This window comes from Toxotes jaculatrix, chromosome 1 (genome assembly GCF_017976425.1).
Source record: "Toxotes jaculatrix isolate fToxJac2 chromosome 1, fToxJac2.pri, whole genome shotgun sequence".
Lineage (NCBI taxonomy): Eukaryota > Metazoa > Chordata > Actinopteri > Toxotidae > Toxotes > Toxotes jaculatrix.
This window is the reverse complement of record NC_054394.1, coordinates 18048961-18068263: the sequence shown is the minus strand read 5'-3', so window position 1 is coordinate 18068263 and position 19303 is coordinate 18048961. Positions and strand designations below refer to the sequence as shown.

The 19303-nt window shown below is 43.2% G+C and overlaps 1 protein-coding gene across 1 annotated transcript in view; it reads right to left on the bottom strand.

The window, feature by feature from the left end:
- The window catches only part of zfhx3 (zinc finger homeobox 3), a 140993-nt gene that overhangs the window by 53098 nt on the left and 68592 nt on the right, over nucleotides 1–19303 (bottom strand). Inside the window, exon 5 of the mRNA XM_041042028.1 lies at nucleotides 8158–8389. Coding sequence (XP_040897962.1) covers nucleotides 8158–8389 — 232 coding nt within the window. The remainder of the gene's footprint in view (nucleotides 1–8157; nucleotides 8390–19303) is intronic.

Sequence of the window (19303 nt, the reverse complement as noted above, 5' to 3'; positions counted from 1 at the left end):
TGTTATGTATACACTCTGCTAATCAACCACTGTGTTTTTCACAACATTAATCCCCAGACAACCACTGTCTTACCGTGCGTCAGCTTTATCGTAAAATTCCATGAAAGTAGGTAAGCAAGTGATCCGTGATCAGTGGCAGCCTACCGTGGCCTGCACTAGTGGCATCACACTCAGAGTGGGGTCAGAATTTCTCTCCATCACTGACACTCTGCTACAGAAGGGCAAGGGGGGGAAAATATCTTTAGAAACTAGACAAATCCAGAATGAATCCAAATATCCATCTCTGGAAAGTTCCCTAATAATGTCACACACACCATCACCAACATACAGCACAGCCTTCCTCCCACTCATATTATCTTTTTCTGTTTTTCACCAAACTCATCCATTTCTCTTCATCCACCCCCCTCTCACCCTCCTCAGGTGGTGTGTAGTGTACAGTCAAGCACAGTGTGAATCAATGACTGGTGCTCACGCCCACAGGTAAAGGTTAGAAAGGTTCACTACTGAATTATTTCTGCACTTCTCTCATTGCTGCCATCTGCCTGGCTGCTTTTAGTTGATGTGGTTGAGGCACTGGAGGGGACTCTTTTTTTGCTAATGCACTCAAAACATGGATGCACATGTGTGTTTCGTGTCTATCCTGTATGTGTCTGTATGTTTTTTGTCTGTAAGGATGTTTTCTTCAAATGTCACTAACATTACATGAATTTGCACATTAAGCAACAGACACACACGTGCACTGTGTACACGTACACACGTACACACGCGCACACCCCTACACTTATGCACACTCTGTTCACTACTCATGCCTATCTATCAGAGAGTGGATAATGAATCACAACATCTGTGCTTTCAGCCAGCCATTGTTTCATCTGCCTTTATTCTAATGGAGCCTTCGCAGTTTGAGGGCAACATGCTGCTGGATAGGGCATCCTTCACTCTCTGGTTTTGTTTTGCTGTGAGCGAGGCCGATCGTCTCTGCTGGACCCAGGGTGAACTCATCCATAGCACAGATCATGCCCTTTGATCTACCAGCTCTCTCTGGGGGGTAGAAACAGCCTTATTAAAAATGGCTAAATAAAACTTTCCTAGCCTCGACTCGATAGTTCCCAAACTTTACCCCAGCTCCCTCTCTGATGCTGCCTATGGTCAAATTGAGCTGCCTAATTCTGACAGCGAGCAGCACTGTTCACCCAATACCAAAACATAGTAACAAATGAAGCAATCTAAGTGTTTAACAATTTATTGGTTCTAGTTCCTAGACTACCTGGCAAACACTTGCACTACAATCAATATCATAGATGAGAACATGCTGAATGTGAGATGATAATGTGCGCCTTAGGGGGAAATTCAAGTAAGTAGCATGCAGAAAACTTATGAAAAAATAAAATATTACAGTACAACTACTACATATTACCAGCGAAGAAAAGCCAGACAAAAGAAAGATGTACCTCCACTGTTTCACAACCACATGCAAGTTACTTTACCAACATGTACAGTAAGTATAGGAAATGTGCTGGTTATGCATTCTTTGACAAAACCAATGACCCAAAGTTGATTTGATAACGAGGGGCAGACACATCACAATCACAAAAAATCGTTGTGAACATTAAAAGAGTCAGTGGAGTCAATGACAGGTATTTACACTTATGAAGACGTATTTATCCAAGTAAATGTTGACAAAACATTGCATCATATTCCATAATAAGAAAAGTCAACCACTTATGCATTACCTTAGTCCTATCAAACACATTTCATATAAGTCAGTCATTAAAGATTAGAAACTGTCTAAAACGTCTCCATCTTAAATGGACCTGTTTCTCCTTCATCTCATGTACCTGTATGGCAGTGACATAACTGCTGCTATAATTAAACCCATCACAACCATTGTGTCGTCGTCACCTAATCTATTCTCTCCTTCACTGTCGGTGTCTGTCTGTAACCACAGACTTCCCGCCCTCAGCTCTGACTGACAGCCCCTGTGGAGGCTGTGGCCACTCCATGTGAGTGACATGAGGGGCAGCAGGGCTACTGCATTACCTCCTTCCCCCTCCCTCCGAGCTCCTTCTGATCCTGCAATCCAGCACCCCACACGACCGATCGCCACCTCTGCTCCAATATCCAGCAGCAAAGACTCTAGGCCTGAAAATAGAACTCATTAACACGTTTAGTAAGTACAAATGAGATGACTGTCTCCTGATGGACTGTCTATCTTTTGGATCAGCTTTCAAGGAGAGTGTCTGGTAATGACAAGAGAGAGGGAAACCAATATTATAATGTGCTGCCGGTCTCTTCTGAAAATGGGCTTGATGACAGGGAGAGCCTCTCGCACCCACACACGGCCTGATTCTTAGTGCGGACACCTATGTGCGTGCTCATTTATGGGCGTGCGAGTTTGCAAAATAAAATCTGGTGCATATTTACACCCACATGATATAACTGACAGTGAAATCACACACAGGGCATAAAACATACAGAGCACACACAAGGTGAACTCAGCGTGACCAGTCTCCCCATACACGCTTTAAAAGGTTCATGTCGTATTATTGAGAGGCGATTGCTTTTGTTGTTTTTACGTGACTCAGCTTGTCCTCATTGAATTTATTACTTTTCTGATCGCCTCTTTCTTTCAGTATATAGCCACTCTTTGTCAAAAGAGTCAAATCTTTGACATTTATGCTGCCTCTCCTCCCCTCTAAGCCTGGTGTATTGGACAAGCTGGCACACCAAGACCCAGACTTTACCCACCTTCCAGCCTGAGGGCAAAGCTTGCCAGTATTTACAGAATGAGGGTTCAGTCAGGACGTAGTAAAAATCTGGACACCAGACATTTTTATTCACAGCCTATCCCAGAATAGAGTGGCGGCTTTCTGGTCAATTTGCTATTACAGGATGAGCCAGCAGAGGAATTCATACCAAGCCTGTCCATGAAGCAGGGGGCAGAGGGAAAGAAAAAACTTGCTTGTGTTAGTTAGAGCAGCAGGGTCATATGAATGCTGATACACAACTGGAAAATCTATAAAGCCATCATTTTGACTTTTTAATAAACGTCTAGTCTTTTGTAATATTTTCAAAATGAAAAGTAATGTATTTATGAATTTCCTGGCACGTTCTGTGGACAGCAAACAATTTCCTATGCTGCCTTGATGCCCTTCGGACAAGGATTAGAAGGCAGGCGACTGACGGAGGCCTGACTGAGCTGCGGGCCCTCTGGGGCCCTGTTCATCCAGGCCTGCACAGTCCTCATCCTCATATCCACTCTACATCACCAGGGCAATAACAGCCTTTATTAAAAGCGCATTGCAGCAGTGTCTGTCTATACAACTTACTTTCAGATTGGCCATAATGTGGCATGTAGAAAGGGTCTGGTGGTTAGGGGCAACAATATCCTGTTTCTGGAAAGGTTTACTTTGCATTTTAACAAGCATGAATAAAGGAGGACATTCCAGAAATGGCTACCGTCTGTTTTGCTCTTGCCTGTGGGGGGGCAAAAGCTGGGACTATGGCCTTTGCATGCCATCAGAGCGTGGCCTGGCTCACCTCTGATTTTACCTGGCTTTAACAGCTTTAGCTTAGCCACTGGACATGCAGATAACTTAAGTATGATGGCAGGGGAGGGTAAAGCCCTGTTAATGTGCAGAGGATGAAACAAAGGGATGAATGCATGGTTCAACATAATGCATGTTAGATATTTGGTATAGTCATTTTGGCAGAATGGATGTGGAAACATCCTGTCTGCCATCACTAAATCTCAATGTGAGCTGCCAGGTGTTGTGCAAACCCTAAAATAAGAGTGACTTTCCCCTATTTGCTTTATTAGCGCATTTTTCCATGTCACAGTCCATTTTCCAGCTTTTTCAGATTGTCTTAAGAATTATGCATGAGGCAGGGAGGGAGAGGGAGGCATGTGGGGAGGGAAGAGAAATGCCTCTGTTGTCAGGACAGGCCTTGCTATTAGGTGTGTGACCCTGAAAGCGCACCCCTTTTAGCGAAACAAGCACTGGATCTCATATTGGATACCACTATTATGCAGTAATTTGTATGCATCCTTTCGTCTCATTTCCATTTAATAATGCACACAGCTCCCCTGCCCAGTTTCTCAAACTGGTCATTAAAAGTAATGCTGATCTAAACTGGGGGCTTAAGTTCCACTTACAAGCTCTCACGGTGTGGTGGATGAAACAACTGCAGAGTCAAAGTAAGATAACCCCTCCCCAAACCAGCCTTCGCCCTTGAATACCCAGGCCTCTATGTCTAAACAGACGGGAGACAATGACTGGTGGCTGCCCAGGCGGCCCCAGCCCCAGCCTTCCCCTTCCCAGCCTTCTAGGCTCACAGACAGGGATTTCCTCCTGCGATGAGAGCCAAGCCGTCACAGCCCAGCGATCAAGGGCCTGCCATCTGTGACTGAGGCAGATTTACAGCAGGAGCTAATCCACACTGTCAGCCACGTTTGTTCTCCATCTCTGCCTCCTCAATACACATACATATAAACACACCACTGAAAAATACTAATATTTTACCCATCTAAAATGTTTTCTCCTTGCACCTCTCATTCTCTCTCTCTCTCTCTCTCTCTCTCTCTCTCTCTCTCTCTTTCTAACACAACAAAGCAAACATTTCTTGCAGAAGGGCATCCACCCCTCAGTGCAATTTAACTTTGCCCTTTTTAAAGGCATGATCTCATTCTGTTCTAAGCTCAAAAAATAACTTTAGTCGATTAAATGTTAAGAAATGAGAAACCTCAATGTGTCATTGAGTTATATGCCCTGGTGAACATCATTCATACGAAATAGGGTCATCATACGCTCAAGTGTCAGACTATCGCACACAAGCAAGCTCCCCAAACTCGTTTTTCCCCACTTCTTTAACATTTATTCCTGACTATTTTCTCTTATTCTCTGTGTACAGTATGGGCCTCTCTCGTACACACACAACCTGATGCTTTACGATGACAGTTGTCAGCAGGCAGCAGTCACCATTAACCCTTATCCTTGACATCAACATGACACTGAGTTTTACTTCTTCTCTGTAACCTCTACACCTAAAATATATTTTGTCCTCATGCTGTCAGACCAACTGTCCCCACAACTGAACACTTTATGGGAATTTGAACATTTCCCTCTTGCCTTCTATGTCACATACATGTCTCTTTTCTATTTTTTTTTGTGTATGCCTGCCACCTGGTAATGACCTGCCATCCTTAACACTAGAAGCTAGCTAGCACCGGTGCAAACTGTGCAATGGTTCAAGTCATGGGTGAGCTTTCTTCAGTGATCTCTGCACACAGGGCAGCTGCATGGGTCTGGGGGTCCCTCTGAGGCCTTCTTTCTTTCCCCCTAGTTAAAGGGTTAAAGAAGACAAATGGAGGAGGGGCCACAGAACAACATGCCTAGGCAGCACATTTTCAGTATGAGCAAGAATTAAAACAATGCAGGCCTGTTATCCCTGTGTTAGTTTAATTAGAAAGAAACCTCATTTCTGCTGTCGTTGCTCTACTCGGACATCCAGCCCAGAAGAGATATGTGGCACCAAATCCCTACAGTCTATGTTTGCTGCATCCTCATAAGGAGTATTAATATGCACTGTTGTAAAGCGTAAAACATACCAGATCATCCCAATGCTGTCATAGAAAGCTATCAGTAAACTACACATAAAGATCATGGCTAAAACACATTACTGTCTAAAATTCAGGGATTCTGGAGGATTTTTATACAAGAATCATGTCAAGCTACCGTTTTATACAACTTTTCTGTGTAATGTTGTCATGTGTTTGATGATAGTTGTGAGCTTTCTGGGGGAACAGGCAGGCTTCATATGTTTTGGGAAAAATCTACAGCAGGATACGAGCTCAGCACCTAACACCAGCAGAGAACCACTCACAGGATCACAGAACAGCAGCAGGCAAGGGAATTACTGTCTAGGTGACCCAGAAATCCAGGGGCAACTTTGTTTTAACAAGCCAGGGAACGTTCCACCACTTTAGCAACTATGCCTCAACCACAAAAAAAGAGCCCTGTGCCACAGAAGAGCTAGCGAAGAGGAAATTAAATATTACACAGGGAGGGAATGGTTCAGCCCTTTTGCAGGGGTGGGGCTATGAGGTGGACTGGCGCAGCTGATGCTGTTGGAACAAGGCATTTGGGGTGTGAAATGGTAGAAGCGAGGGATGTGGAGTCAGCAGTTTCAGAGTTAATGATTACAAACGAAAAGGTATGATCATTATTGAGGTAATTTGATCAAGATGCTGGATCAACACTTCTCCTTTTCTTTTTTTCTGAATTTTATTCAACACACTTAAAAAAAACAAACTAATGGATGTGTGTTGAGTTGAAAACAATGACTAAGACCATAACAATAATGGGTCGTAATCACGGATTTTGTTTTTAAATGCTTATCTGTCTGCAGCTTGCTGTAAAAGAACAGAATGAATTTTCCCTCTGAAGGCTTATAATTTGTGACACAAAAACAATTATATTATACAGCAGAAAAGCAGTCCCCCCAAAATAAGGGCAACAATAAAACGGCATTAAGACCAATCCCAATAATCAAGCATCACCGTCATCAAAACACACAATCATACTATGAAGACATCAAATCAAAAGCGCGGTGAAAACTTAGGTTCAAATTCTTGAACATTTTTGTTAGATTCTTGTGGTCTGCTCTAGTATGTGAGAGTTATTGTAATCTGACTGAGCTCTGCAGGGAAGTAACCACTGTACATGTACATGTGTGTGTGTGTATATGCAATGATACTGCCCACACACAGCCCCACTGCAGGGGCCCATTACCTAAGGCACAGATCCATTGCCCTAGCACAAACATAAGCATCTAGCACTTCAGAGGTTAAAAAAGGAGAAAAAAAAAAAGGATTCATAAACACATTTATTTGCAAACAGCACAACAACTTCTCCGGTCGGAAAAACAAAAAAGTCAATTCCCCCAACCCCCAACCCTTTTAACCTAAATGGCCCTTCCTCTTGCCTTTGCATGTTCGCTTGTCCACTGTACTGTAGTCATTAACATATTTGGAGTGCAGCGAGCAGAAAGCTTAATTGTCCCTAATTGCTCAGCTAAATATGTTCTCTAATGATTTGCTTCAGATCTGTGACTGCCTTTTGCGCAATTTCCCGGCCGCTGGCTTCATTATCCCTGCCTCCTTGGAACAAAGCATCTTCACAGGCTGGCCTTTTTTTTCCTCCCCTACATAACACAGACAGCAACTATGTGTGCGAGGGAAGTAATGGTTCCCTCTTGGAAGGACACACAATAGAGCCCCTTTGTCAGGGCACAGGAGTTAAAGTGATTAGAAAACCAAATCTCTGCTAAGAAAGAGTGTTAACTGACCACAGCTCACTCTTCCTAATCAGTCCGTAATAAATGAGCAGTTGAGGCACTTTGTTTCAGACATGCTACTGTTGTTGTAGCTGTGTCTGTTTTTTGGTGTTCTTGTTGTTGTTGCAGCTGCTGCGGTTGCTCAGCTCCTCCTCCTCTGGCCTTAACGCTCTGTCTCAATATGTCTTTAATGGCCCTGCAGGCTTTGCAGGAATATTTGGTGTAAATGATATTTACACCAAAAATAATTTCAAAAATATAATTAAATAATAATAAATAGGTGATGTTGTTGTTATAAAGCCTATTGCTAGAATCAATCAATGTTTTTTTTTTTAATCTCTGAATAGTAACTCCTAAAAAAAAAAAAAAAAAAACAGTTCCACTCAGTTTTGTCAATGTAACAATCATACTTAGTGGTGTCATGTACTGTTTTTCTTATTTAAAAATAGTAATGCACACTGGAGTTTAATACTTATGCAATAGTCATGGCTGTGCCACCTTTATCAACTTTTTTCAAACCAAAAGAACAAAAAGTACAACAACAACAACACCAAACCCTGTTCAAACATGATGTTTTTGTTGTAATTTCAAAACAGATGTTATCCATTAATGTTCATACTACTTGTATGTATAAGTCGAAAGAAAGGGACCAATTGTGATTTCAAATTTTGACAACTCAGGCATATTGTGTCTCAGTTGTGCAACCAGTTGTGTGTTTATGAGTACATAAGAAAGAAGTGGCATAGGTGGAAAGATCAAGAGAGAGAAACAAAGACATACATAAAGAAATACTAAAACAGGGCCACAGGGGCAGCTTCTGACCTGTATCTGAAGAGGGGCATTTGCGAATGGTGAAGATGGAGCTCAGGTCGTCCTCCTCCTCTGGCAAGCCCTTCTGCAAGCGCTGAAGCTTCCTGAGGCTCTCACTGCGCTGGTGCTTCATGGAGCGCACATGCTGGATCAGGTTGAGCTTGGCCTTGGTCGAGTAGTTACAAAGCACACAGTGGTAGTAGCAGGCATCACCCTCCACCGCGTTTTCGTGCTGCTGCAGGTGCTGTGGGAGGGAATGGAGAGCGAGAGAGAGAGAGAGAGAAAGAAGGGAACACAGAGAAAGAGAAAGAGGAAAAGAGAAAGAAAGAGGTTATTGTAGATGGCAGATAGCTGGCTAGGCACTACCGACTCACTTTCACTCACACAGTTGGCAAATGAACAAATCAATTCCCAATCACAGCCCTGTTGTTTAACATCCAGACCTCTTCCACTTCAGGACAACTGTTTGGACTGCGCACTTTGCCTGCGTGAGTGTCTGTATCAGTGGGCTAACAGGACAGGAGAGGCCTGGGAGGCACGCAAATCTCAGGGGCCCAAGGGCGGGCAGGAATCGCATCAGCCACCCTTCAGAAGCTGTGGGTCTACAGCCTCACAGACGGAAGGGAGCATTGATCCCCTTCACTCAACAGAAGCCTCCTGTCTCTGAAAAGGAAACTCCAAACATCTGCCTGTTTCACGCATGGGATACTAAATATTGATCATGGTGAGTTAAATCCTTGCTCTCTTATAGAGAAAGAGAGGCAAAGTCAGCCGGTGGTGAGGCAGGAGGGGGACTGAGTACATTCTGAGAGAAACTGGAACATTCCGCAACAGGAGGACAACCTTCAGAGGACAGGAAATCAGCACCAGTATTGACCTGTCAACCCCAGCACTTCCTCCAAGACTCAACAGCAAGCCTAGTCCAGTCCTCAGCCCACCCTCCGTAGTGTCACGACATGCCTAACGCCCCGTAGTGACACCATACCACCACAACCTCGTCACACCACAGAGCTCCAGTCTAATTACCTCCTGCATGGCTCAATCAATGATGCAAGGCCAACACAATATGGCTGCGCCTGGTGTGAGCAACAGAGTTATTGACCATTACCCTAAAACATCACACTGATGGTTTCTGCATGTTTACAATAAAAGCCCCAGACTCAGTATGGCCACTTGTGTCATGCCTGTCATGTGCTTCTCCTATGTCAAACTTGAGAGTCTTGCTGTGGATTTCTGCGGCTGCAATCAATGTCAATCACCGAAAGTTTTCCTCTTTCTAGTCTAGTCTTCTTGAACCCCATATCAGTATGTGAGACACGCTGCGACAGCAAGAAACTAGTTGCATATTATGTCCACAAAAAAGATTTTTGATGTTTATAGACACTTTAAAAGCTTTTAATGCACACGTGTAAATTGTGATGACTCTTGTTTAACTCAGGCCATTTCTAACAAGGTAAAAATGCACTGATGAAAATTAACCTGCAGAAGGAAGAAGCTAATTACTCATATCATTAACAGTGCTGAAAGCTTGTAATTAAAGCTGGGTCTGCTTGGTATTTTACATCAGGGTTTGAGCAATTTTGCATTTTAAAGAGTAAAAACTTCTCTGTGGTCATTTATCTTATATATCAGGCTTACACTTAAAAGGCTCAGAAAAGTGAATCATTCATCAAGAGGAAACTGAACTATCCTTTCCTGCACTGGATGGCCTGTTTGGCTGGCTGTAAAACGTAAAAGCAATGGAAACATTAGACATTTAACCGCATTACATCTAAAATCAGGTGTTGACAGGCTGGTGAAAAAAAGTCATAACAATATTATGCCTCCCTAAAATGCTCCTGTCCCTTTCTCCTAATGTTTAATTTTCTGGCAATATTGTAATATTGCTATGGGGTTTTCTGAGCTATTGTGTTTCATTCTCTTTGGTTTCATATTTCTCACTTCTACACCTAAAATGTGCATTAAGACACCGCTTCCAGGAAAAGGAATGGGAGTTTTTTTTCCTCCTTTTTGTGAGCCCCACAGCTCGGTGTAATAGAGTTATTAGGTGATTGTAAAAGGCTGTGTGTCTCTGTGTGCTCTCCTTTCTCGCCTCGTTTTAAGCCATCCATGATGTCATGAATAGGTGTTGCTGGATATTGTGGAAGCCCTCCTCCTTCTCCTCCTTTTTCCTCTGTGCACAAATATTGCATCAAAACTAAGGTAGAGAGAAACCTGAGAGACAGATTCAGTTATAGATAACACCAAATCCATCATGCAAACTGCTTTTAGTCATAGCAGATGTCTTGAATTAAAAAAGAGAGTTCTTGCCGCAAATGACTCAAGGCTCCAAAAATCTACAAGAAGACAAGTTCAAAAAAAATGGCAGCACCTGACCGAAACTTCAAAGCTAGTCTCAGGAGGTAGAAAAAAAATCCTGGGAGTTTTATAGTTTCCCATAAAAACCACAGGGTTTATATAGGAGTGAACCTGAGACTGCCTGCCCTAGAATTGGCCATAATTCACTATAAACCTGACTAGCCAGGAAGATGGCCTTAACAGGGCCAAAACTGGTCTGCCCCAGTGCTTGTAGCTCTGTCTACAATGTCAAACAGTTACACCTGTAAACCACCACTTTCACCATCTCTGAACTGGCCATGACCCAGGGCAGTCTGGGGTATTTTAGAGTCAGTGAATGAGGTAAGAGATCAAACCTGTGAAAAGCGATCAGTGAGGTGGGTCCCCGTGCGCCTAGTATTCCAGAGAGGACTGAGGCAAAATGATACTATAGTGTGTACGAGAACAGCGAAGATTGACCCGTGTGAACAACAACAACCCTCTGATCATCACATGCACAGATTTTCTCTAACATGGATTCTCACTGGATTCCTTAGAAATTACCCATGTCAGAGACTCCTAGGATCACATCTAAGAGCACAAATACAGTATGGGGACAGTACACATGCAGTCCATCTCCCTCTCTGGCTCATAGACATACACACACACACACACACACACCCACACACACACACGCACACACACACACACGCAAATGCATGCATACACACTCTGAATGTGAAACATAATAATGCACAAGACAGGGCCTATGTCTGTTTCCTATGAACCTGCAATGAAGCCCCTAGTTGATAAATCACCTCCAACTGGAGTGAAGGAATTTGGCGGCTTAATGAAAAAGTCATGTTGAGCTGGGAGGAGTTGGTCGGCCTGGCTCTGGGGTTTCTAAGCGCCCTGTCGAGGCCCCAACATGAGGGGAGCCATGGAGCATAATAGGGGGAAGCTGGCTGGGTCAGTGGCATGGATTCAATACCACTGAACTGTCTGGGAATTTACAGCAGTCGTATAAGAGATAGTACAAGTGTGAGACTGCCTAGAATGGAGTGATGTACACAACAGCAACTGGGTATGGGAGACATGCTAGGTGCACGTGAATGTACTGTGTGTGTGGTCTGATTTAACAGATAAGATCACAAAGGCACATTGATTGCAGGTTCCTAAAAGGTGTCTTAAAATACTTCAGTCAGTTTGTATTTATATTGCAGTGGTTTATAAGAAAGATGCAAAAAAATCCATTCAGAATCTACTTAAACTGAGACTGATAAGATGACCCCAAATAATTCTTAACTAGCTTTGTTTTATTTACCTTAGAACATGCTCTCAGTTACATCTAACATGATAGATCACCTTTAATTGGGCTTTTCTGCTGAAAGTCCTGTTCTAAGCCTTGCTTTATATCATGGTGGTTTTCAAAGTTTAAAAATGAAATGATGGTTTTTCAAGCCTCTCTCTTCGATGGAGCACCTTGTCTCTTTCTGTGGAGGCTGAAGCAGTGCTCTGTGCTTTTTCAGGTAAAGAGGGACAGGGGCGGTGTGGGCACCACCCCATCCTCTCTCTCACAACTCTACAGTGCACCTTGCTCTCTGAGTGGGCAATACACGCCTGTATCAGTTTCACCACCCACCCAGAGCACTGCATACATCTGCATTTCCATCCACTTAAATGCAAAGTAAAAGTGCACCTTTAACACAAAACAGTGTGGTTGCTAAGAGAGTCCAACTCACACAAGATGGAGGTGGGTATTACTGGAAGGGTGGAAGGGAGACAGAGAGCCGGTAATTCCAAAGAATAGCTCCCAATGGAGCTGTATAATACAGCATGTACACACAACAAGCACATACAACAGTATAGACAAAAAGAATATCAGAAATGTACACACAAACGTGTGCGCACATATGGACACACACACACACACACACACACACACAGCCACATACCATTATGATCATACCCTAATTTCCACCATTAAATTTGGCAGTGCTGTTAATACAAAATTAATGCATTAAAACAGATGACTATCTGTGAGCTAAATAGCTATCAATTCTAAGACAGCTGCCAAATTCCCTCTGTGAGAGAGCCAGTGAGTATCTGCCTGGATATTGCTTTGTAATTGTCTCTCTGATTCTCTGCACTAAAAGCTGGTGTCTGTGAGTGTGTGTCTGTGTTTGTGTGCGTACATGCATGTATGTGTGCACACACGCAAATGCATTCTCCATGAGATTCTTGCACAGGTTACAAAACTGAAATTCACACCTTAAGTCATACACTGCAGTAGAGCAGTCCTGTCTGCTGATATAAATCAGAAAATTACATCCTCCAAATTACATCCTCCAAAATCACAGAGGCAAGGCTCACCTGACAAGAAAATGTACAAACTAGTTCCTGGCTTGAGACGTGTTTGAATAAGTCAAGCAGCACCTTTGTTTTTCAAAAACAATGATGTCATGGCAGCAATTATAAGCAATGAGGTAACTGTACTTCACTCTGAAAGGAGACAATGTAATGTGCCTGTTGGGCTGAAAAACACACTATGGCCAAAGAGGGAAGAAAACACCCTTATGTGTCACTGCGTGTCAACTTTGGCCATTACACACGTGTTTATGTATAGAGTATATACATATTTTCAGTATATATACATATACATATACACTTCCAGACTGCATCCAAAAGAGAAAGTCGGTAGCGAAAGGTAGTTGCCCAATTGCTGCCTAATTCTGAAAGTTATAAATCAGGATAAAGTTAAATTTAAAAACAGATTATTTTAATGTTGGGGATTAAGTTTGGGGTTATGGTCTAGAGAATGAAAATTTTTCAATGTAATGACCCCTTTCTTCACAGCAGCAGTGTTTTTCTACATGTGCAGAGATTTGTTGGGGACTTGATTCTCATAAATCTGCACTCTGGGATTCCCCTGGAATGTAAGCAGGTTATTTAGCAAAGCAAACCAGAGTGACTGGAGTCAGCGAGTGCTTGCAGTTTGGCCTGTGATCCCCTCTCTGCCAGCAGCACGAACAACAGCTCCAACCACAGAGGCCCCACTGGGTGCCAAGTGCGGTGGCTGCTTTGAATTAGCCACTGCAAGCTGCAACATGCCTAAAAGTTAGATTGTGGCTTAAGGGGGCTGTGTATTCCAGGCCCAAACCGTCTACCTAACTGCTTCCTGAACTTCATCCCCACCCTTGTCCTTTCTTACCCTTTACTCTTCCTAATCCAAGCTACCTCTCCACCCAATTCTGTCCCTCTGTCTCAAAGCCCATAATGTGGTAAGTTACTTCCTCTACTGCTTAGAGTAGAAATGATCCATCGCTACCGGTGAATAAAAACAGACTGCATATTTGTCTTTGGGAGGGAAGAGAGAAACAAAACGGACCTCTGTGTCGTAAGGGAGGGCAGCAAGGTAAAGATGGATTGCCGTTGGTGTCCTTGGAGAGGATGACTTAACATAGGTCTATGAAACAAAGTAGCCTTAGAACAGTCATAGACACACTTAAAGACAATACAGCTACTGGTTCTCCACACCCACCACTCTTACTTACTTTAACATTAAATAAAGCAATAATTATTGAATTCCATTTGAATGAGTAAGATGCTAGAAAGTAAACAATGGGAACATAATTGCAGAGGGAAGGCAATCAATGCAGGCAGTCATTTGGGCCATGTTGATTATGTAGGCTGCTGTATGTGCTCTGTGTGTGCATGTGTAAGTGTGTGTAGATTTGTGTAGCCATTGAAAGTCTAAGGTGAGCTAAGGGGAGTATGTGCTGTGACAAGGAGCTGAGTAATACACTCTCCCATACGCGCGCACAAAACAAGAGTTGGGTAATCCCTCCTTCAATAATGACCCAGGACTCTAAACAATAGCTCTCAATCAGCTGATCAATGTGTCCACATAATTCATGTGCGAGTCACTGTCTTTGAAAGGGGTGGAGGGGGAGTATAAGCAAGCGGGCGGTAGAGAGATCAATGCCCTGTGTGGTGATAACGAGCCTGGGCCTATGTCCACAGGAGCCCCACACTGGCGTCCAGGGTCTCTCTCATTAAGAACATTTGGATAAGCATGGCTATACATACATAATGCGCACTTCTAATCGTAGCCAGATAAACACAGTTCACCCCCTTCTTAATGAGCTCGGTCCTGCTTTTGTGACACACAGCAATGACTCCACAACAGGCAGGAAATGATGTCAATCCCCAAATAGGAGAAAAAAGAGTAAATCAAATTAACAGCAAACTTGCTTGCCAAAATTGCAGTACAATAACTCTGCCTGCAGGAGGCGAGAGCAGGGTGGAGCCATGGGGATACGCAAACAACTGTTACAGCCACTTGATGACATGTGTACTGGCAAGGTACCATCTGGAAGCTGAATGGGGGCAAATCAGGACCTGCCGTGGCCCTTCTCTCCATTACCCACAGTACTGTGTCAACATAACAACCCTCCATTTTGGACAGCGGTGACAATAATTACTTGTACAGGGCTGGGGAAGAACATTTTTTGATTCTCATTTCAGCAAAACAGGAGGCACGCAGCAGGCTGAGGTGTTCAGATTTTGATTTTGAATAATAGTTCACTGCATCTGTGTTTTACTAACACTCTTATTACAATAATACCTCATGACACTAGGCAGGAAAAAGAACAGGTTTTGTGATCTAACAGATCTTTTGGCTGTGATAGAGCTGGTAAGAAAACAGATAATACAAGAGAGGAACACAATCTCTCTCTGAAAGTGTAAAAGCTACAGTGAGATTTTAGTGAGAGAGACAGAAAACAGGCAGGTAAGTGGAAAGAACAGACCAGATTTCAGCTTCCACAGCACCAACCTAACTACTTAATTCTCCAACCCAGTACGTAAATATTCTTCACAAGCAGACAAAGACGGCTCAATCCAGAGGCCAATATTACACTAAAGACCACACTCTGTCTTCTGGCTAAGAAATTGGGCAGACACAGATGACTTAGATCTGAATCATAACTAGTGTCACACAAGTTTTCTACTTCTGTGCTTTCCACTACAGATTGTGTGTTTAAGTATACAGCTTTATAACATGCTCATTGCGATTAAGACAGTCAAACAAAATCCTCTTGTACCAGTGTATGAAAGGCACCACAGTAGTTGTCTGAACAGAGCTATATAGGGCTCTTAACAGTCGTATGTGTGTGCATACTAGATAAGAACACAAGGTGACTGACTACGTTGATCTGGACTCGGCTGCACTGTTGGTCATTGATGTGTTAGTGGGGTAAAGGCAGAGGCAGCCCTGTACCCACACAGCTGGCACGTGTCTCCAGCACCTCACTGCCTCTCATTTGTCACTTGCCAGACAGACACTAGCAGCATGGCCTTGTGAAGCCATTCTGAATCTGGGCAGCAAAAAGCTTGTTAGATGGAGACGAAAGATGAAAAAGAATTTGGAGAGGGCAGAGGGGAACAAGCCCTATAAGAGTGAGGGAGATGGTGAGTCGGGGCATGGGGGGTTGTTGGATTAAGATACGGCAAACACCACTTGTAATGATCAATGCAGTCAGTGAGAATTAAATTCAGAGCAGGAACATTACCCAAACACAATTAGTCCTCCAGAACAAACATCACACTCTGCCATGAATGCAGATTCATTGCCATATCATTGTGAGGGAGCAGCCATCAGAAGTCAAAAGGACTTCGGAGGTAAAACTTAACATGTTTGACGTGGTTTTCTAGAGTGTCAGTGTTACGATTGTGTGTCCCCTTCCTACCTTGCTGGTTTCTGTGATCCAGAAAAAGCCTGTAAATGTGCCCACAGCAGTAGGGTGACCAAAAGCCATGCTTGCTGAACTGCAGGTCTGCCCAAGCTCTCGCTTCTAAGCCTATTGTCGTTAGTTGATCTCCTGTTCCACCTTTTCGCTGACGTAACGGCAGAGAGGAGACACAGAATACAGTCTCCTCAGGCTTGTATTATCTAGCTTTCACCCCTGGTGCTCTCAGTTTGGTAGTGTAAATATTTCATTACCACATAATTGGTTGCTGCTTCAGGCTACGCAATACGGCTGACTATCCTGTATCCTTTTTTTTTTTTATGTAAAATTTATAGAAATGTGTTTTGGGGAGAGGGTGTGTGAGATCTCGTAAGGGGAAATGTTTAGTTGTTCATGCACTGCCCTCACACAAGCTCGCTAGAGACACCAGCTAATTAAGAACAGTGATGATGTGCTCAGCCAGTGTCAATATTTAACCCAGTCTTACACAGCTATCTTTATTAGCAGCATTGCACTGACAAAAGGAGCAACGTGGCCTTTGAGAGGTCCTCTTCTTACAATGAAAATTAATGAGTGGGGTTGAGTGGAGGTGAATATACAGAGCAGGTCTATATGTGGAACATGGAGTACCTTGTTGGAGTGAAACTGCTGTTGAGGGTTCTTCAAGCAGTTCATACACCAAACACCCACTAGGTTCACCTGTCAACTCTTCCATACTAGGCAACTAAAAAACTGAAACTTAAATGAGTGAAACTCTGACATTTCACTTTTGGTGTAGACTATAAACTTGAAATTAAAAGCTAAACACTGTAAGTGCTATGAAAAACACTGTTGCTCCCTCTGAATCTTCCTGTTCATTCTTCAGTAAGAAATCTTTAAGCTATTACCTCTTTAAATTAGGACCTTATAACTAAAACACAGAAAGACACAGCTGTTGTCTCTCCCTTGTAAGGACCAAACTTTGATTTTTTTTCCTTCATAAGGCCCAGTGTAGCCTTTGACCTATGCCCACAGGGAGATAGTGCACTTCTGTTGAAAAATGGTGCTGTGTGTGTATGAAGTGCCCCCCTCCTTCCCATGTGCATAGCCAACTCTATCACTAATACATATGGGCCTTGCTAACACTGGTGCCTTTACAGGGTCATTCTGTTGGGCCTGCTCATTAGCCAAAGAAAAAAACATAACTCCACGTTCCATAAAACAGAAACAAAAGTGCTCATTGATCAGGGTAATCAATTGAGGATCAATAACCTAAACCCTCATCATTTCCAGCGCAGCGTAATTGCAGCTGAGATATAGTTGTCATCACTAAAAATCAAACACAGACCAGACTAATTGGACGAGGCCTATTGCTTTGGTCATGCTGGCAAAAAGCTTTACAAAGCCCCAGAAAGACTTGTGATGGCCGGTCACTGGAGCTTCCCAAAATAACTGTTCATGCCATTAGCAAGTGTCATCGTGGAGGTCACTGTGCTGGCTGCCTATTCGGGGACATCTAATACAGGGTATAGCAAGCTACCACACAAGAGTGCTTTGTATCCCTTCTCATGTAACTTGTGCACATAAGTTATATTATCACATTAAACCTAAATTTTACAGGACACCTTGTGATTTTAATCTAATGTTTTTGAGGAATGTCCTTATTAGACAATTTGTTACTGACCTCTGTGTTAACCAGTGGTCAGAAAAAAAGATGTCATTTTCCACTTCAGTAGTTGAGCACTGTAAAGAGGCTTAGAGAGCTGGTAAAGCAAAGAGGCGTGCCTGATATAATAGATATTTCACAGGCTGGCATCGCAGCAAAGTTGCCCTTACTGGCTACACCACATACACAGCTCAATTGCGCAAATAATCTCAAACTATACTTCAAAGCCTACCACTTTTCCCCTTCCTGTTTATTGATTAGATAGAGCTCTTGTTCAGTAATTGTGCAGTAAATCAAGCATGGTGAGCACTAATCTCAACCCCGGGAGGAAAGTGTTAAAGGTAAAACCTGCTGAAAAGTGCATAATTACGGCGCTGTGTTCAGCCAGGAGAGAGAATACACTCCTCCCTCTCACATTTCTCACTCACTGCCTGCGCAACCAGAGGCAGCAGGGAGAGGGGTTGGCAGAAGAGCAACGGGAAGTGTATACAGTTTCTAACCACCTCTCACTCCCTCCCTTACTCTTTCAATCCTTCTCCCTCTTAGTGCATTCCCAACCAAAGCGCCGGGGGCGCCATGCTTGTAAAGAAACCACAGCCTTTTGAGTGCCTCTTGTATTTACAAACGGAGGCATGTTGGAATCAAAGGCATTACCACATGACATAACACATTAAACAGTTGGCAGATTGAGAATTTATAGACTGAATAGATAGTGAGTGGGGTAAACAGGAATAGTGCCATTGTTGGATCAGTTTAGCTAGCTATACTGGTTATGAGAGCCAAACTTACCTAAACCAGAGTACAGGATAGGAGACAACTGCAGCAGCTCCCTCCTTTCCCTTGCTTTGCCTTCCCTCTTAACACACCGCTCAGGCTATACTCCAGGTGGAGACAGCTATCACTTTCCCATCAACTTCCTGTTCTTCTTGTCTCTCCACCCCCCTCTTCTCTCCGCTCTCTCTCACTCCCAGCTGCACAACTTGGTTTTCTGTGCCATGTTTGAAGAAATACAAAGCTGTATCTTTTCCCCCATCTTTTGAAATACTCAAATCTGCAGTTAAGGGATTTTTTCGCTCCTTATCCCTCCTTCTCTTATCCTCCTCCCCCAACACTTTCCCTTGTTGCTGTTCTGCCTAATCTCACCTCAGTTTTTATTTCACCCTCATCAGCAGGGACCTAAAAATAAATGATAAATGGAATATGATATTTTAAAGTCTTATCTCTTATCTGTTCTTACAGGGGAATAATAGGGTAGTTAATCCTGCAGATCCTACTCAAATTGATTAATCAGCACATGCGGACAATCAAATAAATGATTAATATTCCCCAGTCCTGTGGTCGGACAGTTACCCCTGAAACCATCAGTAATAATTCAGTAACCCTTCCCAGACCACAGGCTGCAGCTAGTCAGCCTCACTCAGCATCAGTCCTCTGATGTTCAGCAGGA